This window comes from Archocentrus centrarchus, unplaced genomic scaffold (assembly GCF_007364275.1).
Source record: "Archocentrus centrarchus isolate MPI-CPG fArcCen1 unplaced genomic scaffold, fArcCen1 scaffold_44_ctg1, whole genome shotgun sequence".
Classification (NCBI taxonomy): domain Eukaryota; kingdom Metazoa; phylum Chordata; class Actinopteri; order Cichliformes; family Cichlidae; genus Archocentrus; species Archocentrus centrarchus.
Genome location: NW_022060270.1, coordinates 1038980 through 1063467, shown reverse-complemented (window position 1 = coordinate 1063467; position 24488 = coordinate 1038980). Strand labels below are relative to the sequence as shown.

The 24488-nt window shown below is 41.6% G+C and overlaps 1 protein-coding gene across 1 annotated transcript; it reads left to right on the top strand.

Annotated features, from left to right (window-relative positions):
• The first annotated feature begins 229 nt into the window (after positions 1–229).
• osr1 (odd-skipped related transcription factor 1) lies at positions 230–6809 on the top strand. The gene is made up of 3 exons (XM_030725001.1): positions 230–493; positions 5010–5704; positions 6356–6809. Exons 2-3 carry the CDS (start codon positions 5034–5036, stop codon positions 6486–6488), a joined length of 804 nt encoding a protein of 267 aa, XP_030580861.1. The 5' UTR covers positions 230–493; positions 5010–5033; the 3' UTR covers positions 6489–6809.
• The last annotated feature ends 17679 nt before the right edge of the window (positions 6810–24488 follow it).

Below are 24488 nucleotides of genomic sequence, written 5' to 3'. Positions count from 1 at the left end.
ATCTATCTATCTATCTATCTATCTATCTATCTATCTATCTATCTATCTATCTATCTATCTATCTATCTATCTATCTATCTATCTATCTATCTATCTATCTATCTATCTATCTATCTATCTATCTATCTATCTAGCTACGTAGTGTGTTACGCACATTCCGTTACAGTCATGCTTAGTGGGCGCCCAGATGCTACCATGAACCAGAGGACCTGATCTTGTCTGTCTGCCGTGTTGTATATGGGCAGGCTATGTGACGTGCTCGTAGGTGTAGATGCTGAGCGGTAATAAAGAGGCAGCTGGGAGCGCAGAACAACGCAGTGGCGTCCCAGCGTAACAGTTCCGCCACCGCCCGCTCAGCGCAGCCGAGTCTCTGCACTCACACTGGGGGAAAGCCGGAGGAACATTCATGCGTCCGTATCGATAAAACAAGCTGCGTAGCAGGTTTCCACACTCTCTAACAAGGACACCAGTTTAGAACTTTTAATATTTATTGGTAAGTCTTTGTTTCATGTTATTCTTCTAATTCAAAATAAAAAAGACGATCACATCCAAACACTGACTAGAAGGAAAGTTTTACATTAAATTGTTATCTTTAAATTGCGATTTAAATTAGGCTATAGTTATAACAAATATTCTTTAAAATGACTAATTTTCTATTTTCCTTAATGATTTTGATCTGTCCAAGTAAATGAATAAGTAAATACATTCTGGTTTAAGGCTTGATTGTGCAACAGCTGTGGCCTCTATCACTCCTGGACTTAAGTGCCGTTATTGTCCATTTAACAAAATATTTTATACGTTAATTATGATTTATAGCTAACAAATTGGTTACAAATAAAATGCCAAATAGACAAAGTTTGCTCTTTAAAGCGGTCTCCCCTGAAATCAATGACACGGTTTGATAGGATCGTAAGAGTATCCTAACTAAAGTTTGACACAGTATCGTTTTCAGCTTCACTTATGCAATATGTTATGCCTCTGAGTAGCCTAATTATATTCATCTTAATTCAAATAAAATCTATAAGTGAAATTCTAAAGCTGCAGTTTTAGTTTTGTTAGCAGAGAGGTTTGTTTTGGCTTCACTGATTCATCCTCGTCTCAGTGTGTGTGTTACACAGTAATACAGTCCACAGATAATTAAAAGCAGAAAATGAAGCTTTTCTCAGATGTATGCATTGTCGGGGCTGCACTGTGAGGGCCAGGAAGTGCGTGCATGGCAGACTCGATCTGTGGACAGAGCGATGGCCCGAGCACTTTGGGTTTGTCCTCCTAGAGCTCACTGAGTTAAGTGGTGCTGGATGAGCTCAAACACAGCTTCACCGAGAAGGGACTGCTCTCATGTCTCCATGGGTCTCTGCTAATACAGTACAAGTAGATAGAAGTATGACAAACAGATTACATTAGTAGTTTCCAGAGCTGAACAAGTATGAGATATTTCACTGAGGTAAAGGAGTAACATTGGGGTAGTAGCCTACATTGCATTATAAAACTGCTGCATTTAATTTGGTTTTGGACATTGTCACTCATACACATTACACTTAAATTGGTTGATGAGAAACATAATGACCACACTGATTTTGAGCTGCCTGCCTACATACTTAATGGGCCCAAAATCTGTAACCTTTCAGAAATGATTTTGGTGACTCTGGCACCCGGACACACTCTGTTACATCACACAAGTGAAAACACAGGAACATTTCATGGCAGTTTGTGAAATATTTACAACTTTTAATCTATTTATTAATCTATTAAATGATGGTTTCTCAATGTGTTTTCTTTGGACCTGCTCTGGTGTGTGTGCTACACCTGATCTAATTATGTTTTCTTGAAAAGCACAGAGACTCTGAGCTGCTGAATTTCTTTGTTTCAACCAAAGAGGATGGCCTCGTGGCTATTTAGATTGGAGTCTTCTGGTATGCAGACAGGGTTAAAGGTGTGGAAAAGCTCCGCAGCATTGCATGTATTTTCTCTAATTACCTCCTATGTAAAATTACTTCTGCTACATGATCACAGAAGAACAGACCACGGGGGGCTGCTGAGCTTCACTGGTCCTCATTACAAACACCTCAGAGGAGCATACTGGATGAGTAGCTTCAGGTTTGCAGTTAAGGCTTTATATATATATATATATATATATATATATATATATATATATATATATATATATCTTATTATCATCTTATTATTATTATCATGTCTATATCATGAGTTTGCATAAAGCATCTTTATTATAAATCGTACAATTGTTTTCTCAGACCACTGAACGAAATTAACTATAATTAAAAATTATAAAATAAACTATAAAAACTCAGCCCTGTGACAGGCTGGCAACCTGCCAGGGTGTACTGTGCCTCTTGCCCTATGACAGCCCCCCCAAACCTTGAAAAGGATAAGCAGATGGATGGACGGACTAAACACTCACCTAACTTGAAGGATGTTTATTGTATGAAAAAATATGCTTGATAAACAGCTAGTACGGTAAACGGTAAATGGACTAGTTCTTATATAATAGTTCTACTCTAACTGTGCTGAAATGAGAAAGTTGTCCTGCTTCATGCATTTTTCCAAAACTGTGTTGGTTTTATTCCAGTAAACCTGAAAGATTCTAGTTTTCTCCCAGCAATGCCACAAATATAATAGGTAACATTTTATTCTTATTTACAAGAGATTTTTATGATCGACAGTAACAGTTATTATTACGTTCTTTGAATTCTTACTACTCTTTTTAAACATAGGATAATTATTAATAATGAAGGTAATTGAGAAATTGTGGAATAATGGATCAAATTATGGAAGGAAATATGTTTCCTGGGAAAAATGAAACACAATACAAAGTCAAAATTTTCTATGGCTGTTCTCATATATTTTTCATGAAAAACAAAACAAAACCAAATAAACAAAATGTGCAGGAGTGTACATCCCTGATTCAGACTGATATATCCACCATAATTCAAACCTCTGTGGCTGTAAATGTGGACATTAAAGGCTTGAAAAGTCTGTTTTCTGGAGTCCATCCAGGCTGAAGCAGCTTTCTGATTGGCTGTCCTGACACCAACACATTTAACGTCACACGACCTCGACTTCAAGATTTCAGAGTTCCAAAGATTTAATGTTTCATAGCTGATGCTGCAGTATACTGTACAATGTAAATCACTGTACCAACCTGAATTATTAATTAACAAAAATACTAACAGGTATTGCTACAAATAAAGTAAGCAGCATGTATCAAAATCATATTCTTTGGTATGTTTCATTTTTGGAATTAAATACTTTATTAACAAGTTAAATTGTTTAAAAATATTTAAGTCAAATTCAAGTACATTTACTTATGATAGCCGTATGTACTATCCTCATGAGACAAAGCATACAGTGAAGTAAAAAAAACAAAAAACAAAACATATATAAAACATTTTTTCCTGAAAGTTAAATGTGACTGAAGCACATTATGTAAACAAACTGTATGAGAGAAAGAGCTGAGGAGCGTTTGTGGAGTTTGTTCAAACAATGGGACACGAGGTTTCGATGGCATGTGTCCATCAGCGTCTGTCTCAGACAAAGATGCATTATTGTCTATTGTTATTCGGGCTGATCAAACCTGATTTAATAGCTCACAGGTATTTCTCTGGTTGAATGCTGTCATTCTGTTTCCCTGCCTTCAGCAGCCACAGGCATGCACCTGGGCAGGTAACAGAAAACACCCAACCACATGTGCATATACAGAGCTTTCTCTGTGTGTGTATGGTTTATTATTATTTGAGAGGTAGCCCCTTAACTGGCAAGGGCCCGGTGACGGGCCGTTTGTAGTCCCTTTTATATGGCAGGCTAGACCCTCCCATTTTTATTGACACGTCATTCGGCCAATCATGTAACTGGCTGCACCAAATCACCTGACAAAGCTACGTGACGCCCTCTGAGTATTATTGGCTCTGGGAAACCCATTTCTTAACATGATTGGCCGAATGAGGTGTCAGTCAAAATGGGCGGGTCTAGCCTGCCATATAAATGCACTTCATTCGGCCCGCGGACCAGACGCAGCCGATTAATAGGCTATGAAATGGGTTGTTCAGAGCCAATAATAACCAGAAGGCGTTATGTAGTTTTTGTCAGGTGATTTTTTTGCTGCCAGTTAAGGGGTTAATAACCCCACATGGATCTATAGCGTTATTTTTGGTGGTCTTGCCATGCCATAAACATTTTAACCCATAATTCATTGCATTTCCCTTCCAACCTTTGCGTTTCTCAGACGGGGTTTTCTCCAGGTGTTTTCCTCCCACGCTCTAAAGATGTGGATTCTAGGTTCACTTCTGGTTCTGAATATGACAGAGGAGTGGATGTGAGACAGGTCAGCATTTATGTGGACAGAATAAAGTGCTGTATGAATCTGTCTGTCAAATGTGGCTTATAGTTCAGGGGTCTGATACTTTAAAACTCCACATAAATGCAAACCCATTTCCAGTCGCAGACGATGAGAGTTGTAAACAGAAAAGAATTCATGCATGTTCTGTGTATGATTTTAACTTTCTGAAGCACAAAGTTAAAAATGACTTTTATTTTGGCAGCTTTATCAGTCAGCAACGCTGTTCTGATAGAAATGTGGGAAAGGCCTCTGGGGGCTCCGGGGGCTGGGGGGGCCTGGGGGAGCCTGGGACCCTACCTGTTAACCCGTTGAGCCACAGCCTGCCCACTCCATGGAGTCAGTGGACTCTGTGGAGACCGAGCAGCTGAGGGGGGGGGGGGGGGGGGGGGGGGGGGCAATCTGTATAATGTTTGCAGGCATACACGGAGAGAAAGTGCAGGCACCAGAGTTTCCTGAATCTTCAGTTTCACTCATCTCACTTGTTTAATTTTTCTGTGACCTGTGTGTACATTTTAAGTAATATTTTGAGATCAAACCTTCTGTTTTTTTTGGTTTTATTTAATGGGTTTAATAATGTTTATAAAGGAATATGTCTAGCTTAGTTGAAATTGCATATTTTCATCAACTAATACTTTTTGTCTCAATTGGACAGCCTACTGGATTTGATTTACTGGCCATGGGGAGCAAGACTCTACCAGCACCAGTTCCTCTCCACCCATCACTTCAGTTGGCCAACTGTTCCCTCATCCAGAGCTCCACGGGTCTTCAGCTGCCAGCAGATCATTTTCACAGCATCTACAGCTTTAGCGCCCTGCATGCCATCCACCTTCACCAGTGGACCCTAGGCTACCCAGCATTTTCCCTGCCCCGCTGCACCATCGCTAAACTGCCTTCCCAGATTTCCTGCATGGCATCCATCCCCATATTTCCTCACCTTCTGCCACCCAAGCAAGACTCAGCAGGATTGCTACACACCTCCAAAAACAAGCCCCGCTTTGATTTTGCAAACCTGGCAGCAGCGGCAACTGAGGAGGATCAGCTAAAGGTGGAGGACCTGAGCATGACTGCTGCTGCTGCTGCTGCCCAAGCTTCATCTCCACACCTAACCACAGCCAGCCTGGGATGCATGCTTGATGTTTCCAAGCTTGCTTCACCAGAGCGCAAGTCCAGTCGGGGCCGACTACCCTCAAAGACCAAGAAAGAATTTGTCTGCAAGTTCTGTGCCCGACATTTTACCAAATCCTACAACCTTTTGATCCACGAGAGGACGCACACAGACGAGAGGCCGTATACATGTGATATCTGCCACAAGGCCTTCAGGAGACAGGACCACCTCAGGGACCACAGGTGAGAACACTGCTTTGTCCAATTTTATCAAGCCAGTACAACACCATGGAATTTAAATGATCAACTGAAGCTCAACGCTCTTGTTTCCATTCAAAATTTGTTTCCATTAACATGCAATAAGTCCCAGTTTTTCTGTTCATAGCAGTTCCACTACTATTATGCCTAAAAAAGTCCTAAAGCAGCTGGTTGGAACAGAAACAAAACCAAAAGAAACCAAAACGACTGGTCTTATAGCTACACGAGCTTTAGTCTTCTGACTAAAGTGTATGGGTGTGATTGTTCACAGGAGTGAGTGCATTTCACTTGAGTTTGCATTAGAGGGAGTATAATTCCACCAACTCTGCAGCCTCTCTAGACATTTAAAATATGTCAGATGATTGTGATGGACAGCCGCACGATATGCAATAAGACTTAATGGCAAAAGTCAGATTGTAATAATGGTAATTTTAATGGCATTGCACAGTTTCAGCTTCCTGAAATCTTGTTGACCAATTGAAGATTGTAAGTTAAAGCTGTATATTTTTTTCTTGGGGGGAAATAACAGAAGGATCATAAAACCAAACACATTTGTTGCCATTCAAATAATGATCTGATATTTTAGATAATTTTTGTTAAACACTAACTCGCTGCACTGCTGTGTCCCCCCTGTAGGTACATCCATTCTAAAGAAAAGCCCTTTAAATGTCAGGAGTGTGGAAAGGGCTTCTGTCAGTCCAGGACTCTGGCTGTCCACAAAACGTTACACATGCAGATCAAGGAACTGAAGCCAGCCAAGATCAAGTGACTCACTCAACAGGGACCAGGCCACTGAAAGACTAACAGACCAAAGACAACATCAGTAAAAAGAACAAGACTTTAATCAATTTAAGATATTCTTCAAGAAAGAAATATTTCAGCAACCACTTAAAGAAATAAAAGTGTAATGTATGCTTACTTATCAAGCCTGACTTGGCGGAGAAACCAATGGATGTTGGAAACAAATTTATTTCCTTTTAAATATCACATTCCAACGGCATTTTTGTACAGAAATATATCAAAATATATTTTTGCACTTTAACCTGATTATTTACATATATCACTGGATGCCTTAAATTTATTTTCAAAATCATTTAAAATAAATATTTTAGCGTAAATTGATGGCCATGTGTAGTTTGTGTGAAGTCAAATAATGCTCTGTGGGGTAATAATACGGTTAAGATGGTCATGATAAACTATATGTAGATCACTCCATGTTTTAATCATGATCACAACAATGAATATAACAGTAATAACTAATGAGAGGTTTCATTTACTAAACAGTGCATATGTTTATTAAAAGTCTGGTTAGTCTGGTCTGGTAGGATAATCTGGTTTATGAAAGTGTGCATTTTTACACACCTGCACACATTGCTTCCATTATAGATTCCACCTGGAAATTTGAGCATGTATAAAAGCCTCATATCCTGCCCTCTACACACCCACATCTAAACATAAAGGGTCAATGTACAGATTCACAACATGGAAAATGATTAAAAAAGAAACAGGTGATCAAAACAAAACTGGGCTGATCCAATCCCTGCCCTCAAAAACAGACTGCTGGTATGTGGAATGTCACTTCCCTGGTGGGGGAGGTTGAAAGATGCTGTTTACATATAGTAGGGCTATCCTCAGTGCACAGTTTGGGCTCTGGAACCACTTCCCTGGAGAGGGACTGGACCATGTTCCACACTGGAGGTACCCCTCAGGAGAGGGAATGGGTATATTCATATACCACCAGTTTCATTCCTGTTGTGACAGGGTTCCCCAGCCCATGCCCACTGTACATTCACACCATGTACAATGTGGATGGGCGAGAGAGCTTTGACTTCAGGTTGAGGAATGGGTCCTGACTGTCATCCTCACCAACAACAGAGTACACAGATTTCTTAGACTCACTGGGCAGGGTGGTAGAGCGTACTCCATCTGAACACCATTGTCCTACTGGAGGACTTAAACCTTTGCGTGGGCAATGACAGTGTGTAGGTTAATGATCAGTTTTGTATCAGATCTATATCTGTATGTCTTGGACACTTGGATGAAGAGAGGTGCTGAGCTGTAAACTGATCACCACCTGGTGCTGAGCTGCATCAGGTGGCAGGAGGAAGTTTTTTTTTTTTTTTAATCCTGTCATGTCTGGCATTTTTTTGCAATCAGAACGATGATCTGAATGCACTGATGTACCAAACATATTTGCTTTTACAAGAACAGCTCTAGAAGTTTTCTATTCTTGTTAATGTTTGTATTTTTATTTATTTATCTAGTTATGTATGCCAGGTCTGACAGGCAACAAGGAAGGGGCAAGAACAGGAGGGGGGGGCAAATAATTGGAAAAAAGTAGATATACACACACACACTCACACATCCATACACACACACATGCACATACATATACACACATACACACAATTTTGTTGTTTGCAGTAATGTGTGTGTATGCGCCTCTGTCATGCAATGTACTCAATAATGAGGGCAAGAAACTGCAACCATGCCCCCCATGATCCAGAGGGGAATAGGATAGGACCCAGGGGACCCAGGCCGTCCACAACCACTAGGAGCTCAGAAGACCTGAGGCCACACATCCTGATGGCAACCGCGTGCACACCCCAGAGGTGGAAGGAGGGAGACCCCAGATGGAGCCCCCACGGCCAAAGGGCAAGAGTCCAGAGAGCCAGAGGGAATGAGCAGTCCACCCCCACCCACAGGCAATCACCCCCAGCACGAGCCGAGTACGCGGCCCCCGAGGCCCCAAGCGCCTGAGAAAGGCCCGACACCCGGCAGAGACCCCCACACGCCAAAGAGGCCAAGCCACCCCCAGGCCACAGCCGCCAAGGGAGCAGGTCAAAAACTACGCCAAGACATCTGGCAATGCCGGTGGCAGGAGGAAGTTACTAGAGGGGCCTCTTGTACCCAAATATATATTGCACTGGGAGCATCTGGCAGAGGACATGTCATAGCTCTGGCAGAACTTCGACAGCATTTCGAGAGAGGCCAGGGACATTGAGTCTGAGTGGACCATGTTCTGCACCTGCTGGGGGAGCATATGGATGAATTTAGGGCAGCGGAGTTATGACTGCAAGGTGGTTGGTGCCTGATGTGGTGGTAATGCCCAAACCAGATGGTGGATACCAAAGCCACCAGGCTGAAGGAGTCCCACTGAGCTTGTGGGTCTTCAGGGGCAGCTGACAAGTCAAGTGGATTGTGGTTCTGTCAACAGCTGAAGCAAAAACTTGACTGTGGGTTGCCTGGGTGGCTTAGTGGTGAAGCCGATGACCACATGCATACGTCACGTCGTGGTGTGGGCGGCACGGGTTCGAGTCCCGGCCTGCCACCAATTTGCCTGTGGGAGGAGTTTGGTGAGACCATAGAACAAGACTTTCGATCAGCCTTGGAGCAATTCTGGCAAATTGTACGGTGATTCAGGAGGGGGAAGTGATGCTTTATTTAAGTCAATTCTATTCAGTTCAGTGCCAAATCACAACAAAGAGTCACCTCAAGGCGTATAACACCATGCTTTAATGGAAGCAGACTATGGGAAGGCGGGGGATAACTTGCTCATTACTGGGAGTGAAGTGAAGATGTAGTTAAACAAGTCCTTAGAGGGAGGGCCACTGGGGTGGATGACATTTGCCCTGATTTTCTCTAGGCTCTGGATATTATGGGGCTGTCCTGGTTGACATGTCTCTGCAACATTGCATGGAGTTCCGAGGCAGTGCTTCTGGATTGGCAGACTGGGGGTGATGGTTCCCTTTTTCAGAGGCTGTGCTCCAACTAGTGGGGATTCAGTCCCTGTACAATTGCAGCAAATGCTTGGTCCATGTTGCCAGCAATAAGTTGGACTTGTTCCCGGTGAGTATTGAACTACACTAGGGCTGCCTTTTTCACCCATTCTCTTTATGAATTTTATGGACAAAATTTCTAGGTGTAGTCAGGTGGTGGAGAACCTCCACTGTGGTGTCCTCAGAAGCTCCTCTTTGCTTTTTGTGGATGATGCGGTTCTGTTGGCTTCATCAGGTGGTGACGTCCAGCTCATGATGGGATGGTTTGCAGTTGTGTGATTATTATTAAAAGGCCTTCAATTGATCAAAAGTGCTTGTGTCCTGTCTCTCTCCCCTCAGCAGATGACCCCCCCTCCCTGAGCCTGGTTCTGCTGGAGGTTTCTTCCTGTTAAAGGGAGTTTTTCCTTCCCACTGTCTCCAGGGCCTTTGCCTTGAGATGACTGTTGCTGTGATTTGGCATTATATGAATTGACTTGTGCATGCCTTTGGACTGTGGGAGGAAACCAGAGTACCCGGAGAAAACCCACGCAGACATGGGGAGAGCATGCAAACTCAGAAAGGTTTCAGCCAAGGTGGATTCAAACTTAGGACCTTCTTGCTGTGAGGCAGCACTGTTAACCACCATGCCACTGTGCAGCACAGTGGTGTGTCCTTAGTGGGGTTAAGTTAATTGGTGATTCTAAATTGCCCAAGTGGTAGGTGTGAATGTCAGTGTGTTTCTGTGTTAGCCCTGCAACAGGCTGGTGACCTGTACAGGGTGTACTCTGCCTCTCGCCCTGTGATACGCTGGGATGAGTTTCTTCCAAAGGGTGGATGGGCTCTCGCTTAGAGATGAGGATATAAGGAGATGAGGATATAAGGAGATGAGGATCCCGGTCATTTATGAGGGCCTCAGAGGAGAGCCCCTACTTCCCCAAATCCAGAAGAGCTAGTCGTGGTGGCTCAGACATGTGACTAGGATGCCTCCTGGATGCTTCCTGTGAATGGTGTTTTGGGAATGTCCTACTGGGAGGAAGGCCTGGGGAAGACCTAGGACATGTTGGAGAGATAATATCTCTTGGCTGCCTTGAGCTGGAAGAGGTGTCATTAGCACAAATACCATTGCTGGTTGAAATGCTCAGGATAGAGTTGTCCTTTAAGGTAAGCAAGAATATAAAGTGAACTTAAATGTGTTGCTATATGTTGACTCCTCACATTTAAATATTAGTCTGGCTTCAGGTCAAAATATATAGATCAATAGTGCACATCTTTTTTTTAATAGATCACAACTATTGTATGTGAAATGGGGTTAATACAGTCAATGCACCATCAATGCTCAAATAAAACAAAGACATGCACCTCTAGGAGACAGAATATTACACCAGTAACTCATGCAGTAACTTTAAAGCTCTCAGCAGTCAGAATAGAAACAGCAACATCATTTCCCAGGTCAAAACTAGCAACAATATGACAACAAAAGCTGAACTGTAGATGGATGGATGTTGATGTTAATTTCAATGTGCATCAGGGAACCAAGCAAATAAGATCGGTTGAGTTATTGCAGTGAAATACACATGTCTTTAATACAATTTTTGCCATTTGACTCACAACTAATTTTATCACTGTGAACAGACAGCCACACAAAGTCCTGTATATCTGCAGACTAATATGGCAGGATGCTGTTTTTTTCTTTTTGTAATCAATACAAATAACACTTGTAAGCCAGTTATATTTAATAATGTGTAAGTTATGTCTCATTTGCTGCATGGTGAATAGGAACATTTTACTGCACAGTCAGCAGGACAAGAAATAAGCGTGTGTTTAGTCTGCAGTTCAAGTTGCCCCTGGGGTATGTAGCATTTTTACCACTTCTAATTTTCCCTCAAGGATATTTTATTTCACTTTATTTTAATGAGTAAAATAAAGTCTAAAAAGAGCCTCCAGGTCACATTTGAAACTGTGTCAAATCAACAGTCAACTTATGTCTTCAACTTCAACACAACTTTAGATTTGAAACTATTTTTCAACCAAGACAAGACGCTGAGAACAGAGCAGCAGTTAACAGATCCTCAGTGCCAAGATGTGGGTAATAACTGCTATACTGAATCACAGTGTCAGCTGATTATCCTCAGTGATCATACTAATGTAAAAACAACTGCAATGAGTGACCTTGTCTCACTCAGCACTCACAGTGTGTGTTGAAATGAATGTGTGTCTTTGTGTCTGTAGTGTTGCTTTAGTGCGTCATGCAGGAAGAAAGCTGCTCGTCCATGGGAAAGAGAAGAACTCAGCGGATGGCCAACATGTTGCTCACCATTTCTCTTTTAATCAGGAACTCATCAGTTTGTCATCAACTCCCTGAGTACACACACACACACACACACACACACACACACACACACACACACACACACACACACACACACAGCTGGGCAGCTTGAAGTGGCAGAGCTGTACATGACTTTGTTGTTGAGCATGGGGGACAATGCAGAGGGTGCCTCATGATTACTGAATCAGTGATGAGCTTAGCTCCAAGGATGCTAGTGGGCACTAGTGGTTGTTTGCATATTATTTGAGTTCCAGTATAACTGTAAATAATCATTTCTATGTCTTAGCCCTACGATAGACCGGGGACCTTTTGCCCTATGACAGCTGGAGAAGATGACCCCAACAAACAAACACAGCAGAAAAAATGTCTACTGTAAGTTTAAATGTTATATTCAGTACATTCAGTGTGTTCTAATTCTCATTCGCCCAATCACACAAATATTCATACAGCACTTTTTAAAAAATTATTTATTTATTTTAATCTGTGCCTGATGGCTCTCGACCTTGTTCCCAGCGTTTGGTCTTTTATTGTCTTAAGTTCTCTTTTCATTGAGGTTTCTCTGTTTCCCAGTTTGCATGTGGTATTGATTCTCTGTTCGTTATAAGTCCTGTTATTAGTTATAGTTATTTTGTGTTGAATTCCTGTTTCCTTTGTTCTTGTCTTCGTCACGTCTGTGCTCCGGTGTCTGTTCGGTCCCTCTGTGTCAGGTCCATGCCTCGCGTGTTTGTATTTAGTTTTAGTCCCGTTTTAGTCTCTGTTCTTTGCCTACGTGTTTTCTGTTTTACTGTCAGTCTTAATCTTGTCTGCCTTGTATTTAGTTTTACTTCCTGGTCTTGTTTAATTATTCCCAGCTGTTTCTTCACCAGTTCCCGATCCTCTCGTCATCCTGTGTTTGTAATTAAGCCCTGTGCTCTTCCCTGGTCCTGTGTCGTGTCGTTGTTGATATTTATCCATGCTGTGTGTCTCCCTGCTCCCTTAGATTTGTATTTTAGTTCTGGCACCCGACCAGCCCCAGTGTAGCTGCATCTATGATTCTCTGTCTTGTTCAATAAAGCCACGTTTGAATTTCAGTTCTGTCTGACGAGTCCTGCATTTTGGGTCCACTCTTGCCTGTCATCCAGTTAGCCATGACACTTTTAATCTGACATTCACACGGCTCCTCGTACTCTGATGGATGCATCGGTGTAGACCCAAGTTTCAGTATCTTGCCTAAGGATACTTGGACACATGGACCGGAGGAGGCAGGGATCAATCCACTGACATTCTGACTGGTAGATGACCCGCTCTACCACCTGAGCCACAGTCTCTCATACATATTATTTTCCATTGGGTCATTTCATCTACAGCAATGCATCATAGTCTATGAAATCCTATACTTAAGTATGGCTGTCATGTGAGAACAACATATCTATAAAAATAACTTTTCAAACAAACAAAAGCAAAAATAGACCTTGACAAACCAAGTATATTAAAATATGTTACTCAAAAAAATTAAGGAATACTTTTTAATCAGAGTATAGCATCAAGTTAAACTTCTGGGATATTGATCTAGTCAGTTAAATAGCAGAGGGGGGTGTTAATCTCCATGCAATGTTACAGAGACATGTCAACCAGGACAGGCCCACAACATCCAGAGCCTCGAGGAATTCAAGGCAAATCTCATGTAACCCTGGGACCCTGCCACCAAGGAGTTGGTCTACATCACCCCCCGTAATGGGCAAGTCTTCCCTCTCGTCCCCAGTCAATGGGACTGAGCAGCTCCTTGATGTATTCCTTCCACTGCTCAACTCTATCCTCAGGTGAAGTCACCCGTCTTATCACAGGTTTCTAATGTGAGTTGTCCAGATGTAAGTTCACTATGCAAATAAGCCAGACTTTACCAATAGAAAACAGCTAACTGCTTGAAAGCATTACTTATATTTAAATAACTGGCTCTAGTAATGTCTATGAACAATGTCATGTGGGTCTTTGATAAGTGATCACAAGTATTAGATTAGTTGCAAATCTAATGTTCTTGTATTTTTTAAGTGTAATCATGTGTAGACTTCTAGTGTTGTAAGAGATGGTTTGATTAGACCAGTATGTGGAAACACTGGCAACATCTGTCTGTGGACAGGACAGCTTTTGCTGCCATACTGGAGTTTTGAATGGAGAGATATCATTGCTGTTACAGCCCCATATTCTGGCATTGAGTGGGATCGTTTACCAATTTTGACCTCTTCAGAAATCATATACATATATTACAACACATTGCATGATCTGAACTTCAATAAAATTAGAAAGATATTTACAAATGTGAACATCCAGAATCACAGACCAGTGATTCCTCTTTCTGTAGTAATGGAGACAACAATCTACAACCTCATTGTGAGCACTGATCCTCTGAGCTTGACCACTGGTCTCTATGTGCAGCCAGCTGTAAAACACAGCACAGATATGAAAAGAAAAGGCTTAATAAACAGTTTCACTTTTATGAGGTCCAGCATCACTAAAACCAAACATTAAATCATACTACAACACCTAGTTTAGAAGAAACTACTCAAACATTTTGGTGATTTTGTAATGGGAAAATTATTTAATAATGCCACTCTTATTACAGTAGGTTTCACCAAAACAATTTAAAGGAACTGGTTCTTATATAGCTCCTTTCAACTCGAACACTCAAAGTGCTTATACAACATGCCTTATTCACCTATTCATACAAGCAGTAGTAGATGGCCTGCTTGACCTCCTGACCTACTGGAGCTACCCTGAGTTTAATTTAACAGGTCTGTGATCTGTGGCATCACCAAAATAAGATCAAAGGAGTTCCAATAATCATCAGAATCAGAATCAGAATACTTTATTGATCCCAGAGGGAAATTTCTGTTGTTACAGCTGCAACCGTTTCATTTAAATGAATAAAAGCAAAACAAAATAACATACACTAAAGGCATAAAAATATAAAAACTAAAGAGATAATTTGGCTATATACACATCTAAATCAATACACATATAAAACTTGTGAGTGCAGTGTCTGTGACAGTAGACATAATCTGGAGTATACTTAAGTATTTCTATCTGTTTTGCATATGTACATAATCATACTACAACACTTGGAAGAAAAGTGTCAATTTTTGTGGGGTTTTTCTATTATACTGAGTATTTCTCAGTGAATCATGGGAACAGCAGATGACCCCCCCTCCCTGAGCCTGGTTCTGCTGGAGGTTTCTTCCTGTTAAAGGGAGTTTTTCCTTCCCACTGTCGCCAAGTGCTGCTCATAGGGGGTCGTTTTGACTGTTGGGTTTTCTCTGTATTATTGTAGGGTCTTTACCCACAATACAAAGCGCCTTGAGGCAACTGTTGTGATTTGGTGCTATATAAATAAAACTGAATTGAACTGAATTGAATAGCTCCTGGATGACTTAAGCTAGAACAACCAAACCGGTTTTCCAGTGACTTCTCCAAAAATTCATCTGGCTTTCATTTTTCAACTCTTCACTGTCATTTTTATGATGTCATTTTGCTGTAGTTGCTGTTACCAATGACAAAGATATAAGAGGACTTATCAAACATATTCAAGTTTTCCTGTTTTTCATTGTAACAACACAAATTTGGTGGCAATATCTTAAATGGTTTAAAAATTGAGAGGCATAAAAGTGGCAGACCTCAAAAAAAAAAAAAAACCCTGGTCCTATGAAGCCCAAAAAAGCCCAGTCTGAATAGGGTTAAAGGCCTAAACTACTTAATTTTGTCATAATAAGTATGGATGTGGTGCCCAAGGCCAACAACCAGACCAAGACACAGGCAGGCAAAATTAAATCTCAAAAATATACCTTAAATTATAATCCAGAGTTAAAGTATTAAAGAAACAGAGTCCGACAGGTGAAAAAGAATTCAAAGAGTACAAGGAAACCACAGCAGCAGGAACACAAAGTGACCAGAAACATTATGAGAGGCGTTAAGTAATGCACTGGAAAAGAAAGAGGGAAACTAAACCTACTTACACACAAGGAAGTGATCACAGCTGCAGGGAACAACACAGGTGCAAACAATTGAGGAAATGAGACTGGGGACAGTAGAACACATGAGACAAGGGTTTAACAGAATAAAAAAGGAAGTAACATAATGGGAACACCTAACACAGGGATGAAGGCTAGGCAACACAGGAGGGACGTGGAAATTATAACCAAAATCCTAAAGACTAAACAGAGTACAACCACACAATCTATTACAAGAAAATAATGCAACGCTCACAACACCATATGGAGGACATGCAACTCAACTAAGTTTAAGGCAAACCCCATCAGAAGGAAATACAAAGGAATACATGCCAGAGAAAAACTAAAAAGTAGGCAAACTTAGAATCAAACTAAACATAATCCCAAAACCACGAAGCACTGGTCCAAGACCCAGGACCATGACAAACTTTGCAAGAAACAAGCCACATGTAGGTATGAATGCCCTGTTGTTGAACTTGGAATTTCTGTATTCTATGGGAAAACAGGGTCTTTATTACCGCTGGCAATGAGGCTATATTTTTGGTAGCCTTTGCATATATGCGACATATGTAGGCATGTGTGCGTGCATGTGTGCATGCCTGTCATTCAGTCTGTAAACACAATAGCTCAAAAATGTTTTGAATGAATTCTGATAGATCTTTGTAGGGTTGTAGACTGGGTTAACAGTCCATTAAATTTGGCTTACATAGACCAGGGTCTTCAAAGGTCAACTTAAGGATTTATTGGCTGAAAAAAGTGTAGACTGGACTCGTGAGCCAGGTAAAGGCAACCAGTCAAGGAGAGGACACTCCAAAATGAAACATGGGTAGAACAGACTCACCAGCTCAGTTAAAGCACCTGTTCTATGAGAAATAACTCTGACAAAAAATATTGTGGCCGAAGAGGTCGCCAGTCGTGAAGTTTTTTCATACCCATTTCACTGATCTCCTCAAGAGACCTTCTACAGTTGACCCAGTGGCTCTGGACGCAGTACTACAGAAACTTGACCACCTTGACCTTCTCCCCACTCTGGACAAAGTCAAGAAAGCCACTGGCCAGACCAACTGTGGCAATGCGCCAGACATGAATGGCATTCCCGCTGACCTCTTCAGAGCGGCGGGCTCCAGAGCCCTGAAAGTGTTCAGTGTAATCCTGACTAGCATCTGGCAAGAGGAAGCTACAGGACTTCAGACATGCTACTGTTGTCTCCCTGTTGAAGAACAGCAGACTGTGGTGACTACTGTGGCATTATTTATTGTCCACTGCCGACAAGATCCTTGCACATGTCCTACTCAATCGCCTGATCATTGCCGTCAGAGTCTAACCACCAGTTCAAGTACCTGGGGAGCATCAGCTCTTCAGATGGGTTGCTCAACAAGGAGATTGTATCATGCATCAGAAAGGCAAGCCAGTCTTGAGCCATCTCCATACTCATGTTATGACCCACAAGAACATCAACCTGACCACTAAGATCAAGGTGTACAAGGCAGTTAGGGTTATCTTGTATGGATGTGAGACCTGGACACCTTACAGAAGACACCTGAAACAGCTTGAGTGTTTCCACATGAGGGCCCTACTCTCCATCATTTGCATTAGATGGCAAGACAAGGTCGCCAACCTCGAGGTCCTAGACAGAGCTGGCCTCAGCAATGTGGAGGCCTTGACCATGAAAGCACACTGAACAGGTCACATGATCCACATGGAGAGCACCCGCATTTCCTGTCAAGTGTTCTACAGGGTTCTGTCACAGGAGCACATGGGGCGACCAAGGAAGCACTTCAAGGACTGCATCAAGGCCTGCCTGAGGTACTGTGACATCTCTACAAAAGAGCTGGAGACTTGCTAAAGACAGAGCGAAGTGGCGCAGCACAACACATGCAACCTGCATTGCCTTTGAAAGCAACCAAAGGAAACAGAGAGCCAGAGAATGAGGAAAGGTTTCAGCTGCAACTGGACCCCCCACGGTTTCTTTCCAGCGCCCCTATTGTCCACAGGCCTGCACTTCAAGAATTGGTCTTGTCAGCCACACTCGTGCCAGCCAACAGAGTCAGCGAGTTTGACATCTTCGTAACCAAGAGTCAACCAATGAGGAGGAACATATAAGATTTTAAAATGTCGCATCTGACCTCTTCTTCAAGGTCAATTGATTGATTTGAAGATCAAAGTGATAATAATACTATATAAAGCTATTTAAAACTATGTTTCTTACTACCACCGTTTGTATAGATAACATATAGCCATATAGGGAATGATACTGTACATATAAGGGGTTTCTAAATATCACATTATTTTGAACCTCTGACCTCTTCTTCAAGGTCAAATGAGGTGAAACTTTCAAAAAATATCTGTTATTTTTAAATCTATGTTTAAAATTCTACTGGCTTTGTTTGTAATGGCAACATTTAGGACATTAGACTAGTATATGGGCATTCTAAATATCACATTATAGTTTGCAGTGTAATATCATGCCACATTTGATTTCTGATTTCACATTTACATTTCACATCTGCCTTTCCTTCAAGTGGACCCCAAAAAGCATTATATCTTTAAAGAAAGTACTGTTACGAGAAAGAGAATGAATCCACATAAATAGAAAATAATTAAAAAATAATCATTTTCCAAATTATGTCAAGCAAATTAAAATAGATTTTAACAGGGCAAAAAAAGCCCCCACTTTTACACTTTTTACTGCACTACATATTTCTTAAAGTATGTTTAAAAAGAACAAAATGAATATATACAAATTACAATATGATTCCCTTAAAAGTAAATACAGACCAGCGCGTGAACTTTTTTGGCAGGGGTTTGCGCTCTCTGTGTGTTTCCTGTTTAGTCATTTTATTCTCTGCACTCACTTTCACTCTGGCTGAAATTACAGTACATGTATGAATGTGTACTATATGGTCTCTGAACACTGAGTGGAAAGACTTTCCACCTGGCTTTGGCTTTATCTTTGTCTCCTCTAGGCTTGGTGGAAATGTCATTCATTGCTACTGTCCAAACCAAAAGATTTAGGAAGGGCTGGCAGAGGGCGTGAAGCTGGTGACGTGGTGGTTCACACAGTAGATGTTGCTCTAGCTGACTGACACATTTATGGCTTCCAACCGGTAGTTGAGTTGGAGGTGGCAGGATGGATACACAATGAGCTGACATATACAGAGCCAACAGGAGTGGCCCCAAAGGCCTTTGGGATAAAAAGGAAAAAAAATCCGCCCCATCCCCTTTCCAAAGATTATGAAGCAGGATCAGAGCAGAGCAAAGCGAGTCTGGATTAATAGTAAATGGACTGGTTCTCATAGACAGGCCTGGATAAAGGTGGGTCTGGGCCCCGGGGCAAGGAGATTGCAAGGGCCCCCCCCCCCCCCCCCCCCCCCCCTCCCCCCCTCCCGCTCCGAGCCCATACCAACCCAACCCCCCCCCGACACACACTCCCCTACAAAAGTCTCTTTCTGCTCTTCCTTCGTGCAAAATCATCTACCAACTCATCAAAGTTCAGCTGTTGCACAAACTGTGATTCAATTGCAAGAAGTGAGAGGGAGTTCAGACGATTTTGGGTCATTTTCATCCTGAGCTCATTTTTTATTCGAGCCATTCTGGAGAATGACCGTTCCCCTTCACAGTTCGTAATTGGCAGAGTCAAGAACAGTCGAAGTGCGATATAAAGACTTGGAAAAGTGGACTGCAAATCCAAATTTACCACGGTCTTTAGCATTGTATTTGGGCATCTTTGTTCTTTTGGAATGAATGATTTGAATTGAACAAGTTCATCTGCCAGGCTCATGGTTAGATCAGTGGGATATGCTGCAGCAAGTGCTTCGGCCCTTGAAGTGAGCTCACTGATTGACATATTATCAGGCATGAAAAGAACATGAAAAAGATTGGTCAAGTGTGTGTATGCAGTTAACCGATGGTCAAGACAGGAAACAAGCTTGTCAATTAGAACATTGAACGTTTCAATTCGAAACTTTTCTTTTCCACCTAATTTAACATCTGGCTCTGCACTTTCATCAGCCATATGTTTGCGCTTCTTTGTGCGCTGGAGATCATGTCTGTAGTCTTGGGAGACTGAATCAGTAACACTTAAGGCTGATCTTTCAAAATGGGCAAAATTGTCTCTCTGTGCTGCCACAAAATCACAAAGAGAACTGAGAAGCTGTGTTGCCGTATTTATGTTGATGTTAGGCTTCTGTAACTGCAGGCTTGTGGCTTGGAACCGCTGCAGTATTGTATCCCAAAAGTATGCCATGACAGCTATCTCTAGGGTGTCCAGCTTGCCACAAAGTGCAGAGGCCTCACTTCTAGTGTCACGTTTCTCCTGTGGATCTTTGGAAATATTGTTCAGTGAATCTCTCAGTTGTGCATAATATTTCCACAGAGCATTTGTTGATTCAGCTCTTGCACTCCAGCGAGTGCCTGACAAGGACTTCAGTGTGAGTTTCACATTTGTATTTCTGAAAACCTTTCCCCACCTGTGTGTTGAAGAGGCACAAAATGTGTACAAAGATTGCAGGAAGTCAAAGAAACGCCCAGCTTCTGGGCTACTGTCAACAGCATTGACACCAACTAAATTCAATGAATGCGCAGCACAGGGGACATAACAAATCAATGGGTTTATGCGTTTCAGATGAGCTTAAACTCCATTGTACTTTCCTGACATATTACTTGCATTGTCGTAAGACTGGCCACGACAGTTACTTATGTCTAGGCCCAGGTTCTCCACCATTGCAACAACACACTCAGCCAAATTGCTCCCGCTATGATTCTCAATAGGCTCGAAACCCAGAAACCGCTCAACAACGTCTCCCCCAGCTTCAACAAATCTGAAAATAAAAGTGAGTTGGTCCACATGTGCAAGATCGGGAGTGGAGTCAACGATAACAGAAAAGTATTTGGTCTCTTTTATCTCACTGATAATCGCTTCCTTTGTTCTTTCTCCCATTAAGTGGATAAATTCCCCACAGATTGTGGATGAGAGATAGGACACAGAGCCTTTGCCATTGCCTCCAAACATTTGGAGATGGTCAGCTAGAAAAGGGTCAAATTTGGCCAACAGTTCGATAATGCCTAAGAAATTACCATTGTGAGGTGATCCAAACTGCTCGTCATCTCCCCTGAACGCAAGGCCCCTCTCTCCCAAAAACGGAATTACAGCAACAACTCTTCTCAAAACGTCCCGCCAGTATTGCCTTTCTGCATCAATTTGTTTCATAAGATCAGAATCAATTCTTCCTGTGTCTTTGGAACGACTGTGTAATGCTAACATGCAAGCCCTATGCTCCTCATTCCTCTCATGCTCACCGATACGCTCAGAATGTTTCCAATCAGAAAACCCATTGACAAATGCATTGCACTTACTTGAGAACAGTTTGCAAGCAAAACAATAAATGCAACCAGAGGAAGGTGAGTAAAGGAGCCACTGCCTTTCCACAGACATTAGGTAGACAGCATTTGACTAAGGAATTTGTGAAACTCCTAGTGCCACCCCCCATGGTCATATCTCTAATTGAGGCAGGGTACTTTTCACTCCGATTTTGAAAAGCAACTGCTCCTCTACTAACCAGAATCGACTTAGCCTGTTCAGTAATGGCATTTGGCCACAAAGCAGGGTCATTAACGGTTTCACACCAGGAGTTTGAGGTCCTAGCTGCTAATGGGATACTGGTCTCAGTGTACTCCTCCTGGTCTGACAGTGAGTCTGCTGTTGTAAGAGTACACGAGTCTGGAATGGCTGTGGTATTTGAGCATGAAGCAGAAGATCCATGACTGGAGATGGTGTCCCCAGCTTCTGGGTGGAAACTGAGCTCTGTGTGTGGCCCTGAAGCCTGAGCCTGAGAGGCCAGGTCTACACCGGATTGGATCTGTGTGGGCTCCGGCATGATCAAATCAGTGGTGCTCTCTACACTGCTGCAACTCGGACCACTGATGACATTATCAACATTGGTATCAACATTGGAATCCTTTGGCTTATCAAAAAAGCCAGAAATCGAAGGCACATTTTTTAAGAAGTCAGCCTGTTTTGCCTCTCTTTTTTTTTTGGCTCTTCGCTTTGAAGCGCCACTTTTTTGTTTGCAATCCATAGGCCTACAGTTGCAAAAAAAAACAAAAAAAAAAACAAAACAAACAAAAAACCAAGTCGCCACTGGCTCTGTGAAAAGTCACTTGATGACAACACGATATATGATTAAGGGCAGAAGCTAGATAAAGGTAATATCTCAACCGTGTAAGACTTCCTAAGACAGAACAGAATATGATGAAATGATTAAAATGGGAAAAAGTCGCTTATCAGCTTTTTAGTTATTAAAGATGGCCAAAAGTTGCAGTGTGAAGCTTAAAGGCAGAAAGTAGCTGTTGTTTACATATCAAAACTAATAGGCAATGTCGCTAAATTCACTAAATGAAGTTGCCAGAGAATGGCCAAATACAATACAACACTCCTTAAAGTTCGGAAGGTGTTATATTTAAACACGAAATACACTAGCCTTTTAAGGTAGGCTTTTAACCTTTAAAGGTGTAATGTGATATGCGTATAATGTGATATAGTACACAATAATAAAATATAAATGTATACAAGCCTTTAAAAAGGCTGTTGAATATTAAACTACATATGATGATATAGTATGATATAATATAATACAATATAATATAAATGTATACAAGCCTTTAAAAAGGCTGTTGAATATTAAACTATACGTATAATGATATAGTATAGCTTAATATAATATGATACAAATGAATGCAAGCCTTTAAAAAGGCTGTTGATTATTACAACTAAACAAGTGATGTTGCACAGGTTGAATGCAAAGCAATTTGTCAAGCAGTAAGCCAAGGTCAAGTTCTGAGTGAACAGAAGTGATGCAGGGGGTTATATATATAGAGACAGAGCCAAAGTCTCCGCCCCTTCTTTCAGTCCACTACTTGTGGCCAATTCAGCGACTTTTGATGGTCCCTGGCGACTAAAAATGTCGTGTAGCGCCTTTGGCAACTTTTTGGTCAGCTGATGACTCAACTCATCTTTTCAGTGGCATTGTCTGTTGATTCTCGCTATCCCGACATGCCGCTATTCCGACAACTAATGTAATAAATATTTGCCTTTACTGACGGTTAGGGTTAGGAATAGTTTTAGGGTAAGGCATATGCCTTTATTGACGGTTAAGGTTAGGAATAGTTTTGGGTTAGGCACATTTAATTAAACAGTGTGTCAGTAATAAACAAAACCAAAACATACCGCTATGCCGACAATAGAAATCAATGGCAATAGCGACATGCACCCGGCATAGTCATTGTTTTTCAGCATAAATGTAACTTTGTGCTGCTATCAGAAGTGTTTCTCATGGTGAAATAGTGCTGCAGATTAGCTCTAATCTTTAAAAATTGCTAGCATTGCCCTTTTGCATTATAAACGCAGCCATGCATGCACGTTTTCTAGAGATGAGCGTTGTGTATGACGCTTTGCCGTCATATGTCACGTCATGACGTCATCTGGCGATTTTTCAGAGAGCCAATAGTGACTTTCTGTGATTTCCACAGGAAAATCCATATTGGACATCCAAATTTGTTCATATGGACATATGCAAGCGAAATCTGCAAAGTTGAGAGGTACAAAACCTTGTGTTCTTAAGGTGAATATCTACTGGTGTATTACTCTCCCCGAAGAGAACTAATAGGTTATAATGACGAGTGAATCACCATGTCATTTTGTGTGCAAACAATATTGTGCAGGAGCAAAATCACTTCCCACAGAATATAGATACAAGTTCTGCTAGCTCTCTACTGGGGCCAGCGTTAGGCCCAGGATATGCGGTGGTCACAAAGCGACAGTGTTGCTAGGTCTAGTAACTTGTGCGCATCTCTAGCGATAAAAGAAACCATCTATTGACTTTGGCGATTTTATGGCGAATCTGGCTACTTGTCTTTTAAGTGACAAAAGCATTATTTTTCAACACAACTGTAGCCCTGCGCCACTGTCAGAAGCCATTCTAATGGAGAAATAGGGCAGCAGATTAGCTCTGATCTGTAAAAAGCTGCTAGCACTGCCTTGGTTAGCAATACCTATTCCGACATCCCGCTATGTCGACATGTCGCTATTCCGACACTTCTTCACTGATGGTTAAGGTTAGGAATAGTTTTGGGTTAGGCACATATCGCTATGCCGACAATAGACATCAATTGTCGGCATAGCAGCATGTCGCAATAGCAACATGAATCCCACTGCCTTCTTGTAGGACAGTCGTAGCCGTGCACCCGTTATAACGCTGTGACATTATACATAATGTCATGACTTTATCTGGCGACTTCTAGCGACTTTTGAGAGAGTCAATAACAACTTTCTGTGATTTTCTTAACAATACTGAGTCCACTGGAAAATCGACATTGGAAATCCAAATTTGTTCACTGAAAAAATACAGTTGCTCTTTCAATGACATAAGTCTTTAAGTACAATATAATTTATTCCAATACAGTTATAATATTATGTAAATGTCTATGAGCTTTTAAACAAATTGTTGGTGGCTAAATCTGATATGTGAGATATTAATAAAATAATATTGATAGAAGTTTCGATAAATGGATTTAAGAATATTAGATTCAATTTTCACTTAACTGTGGGACATATGGAAGCGTAATCTACAAAGTGAAGTGGTACAAAACCTGGTGTTCCGAAGGTGAATGTCTACTTGTCTATTACTCTCCCCGAAGACAACTAA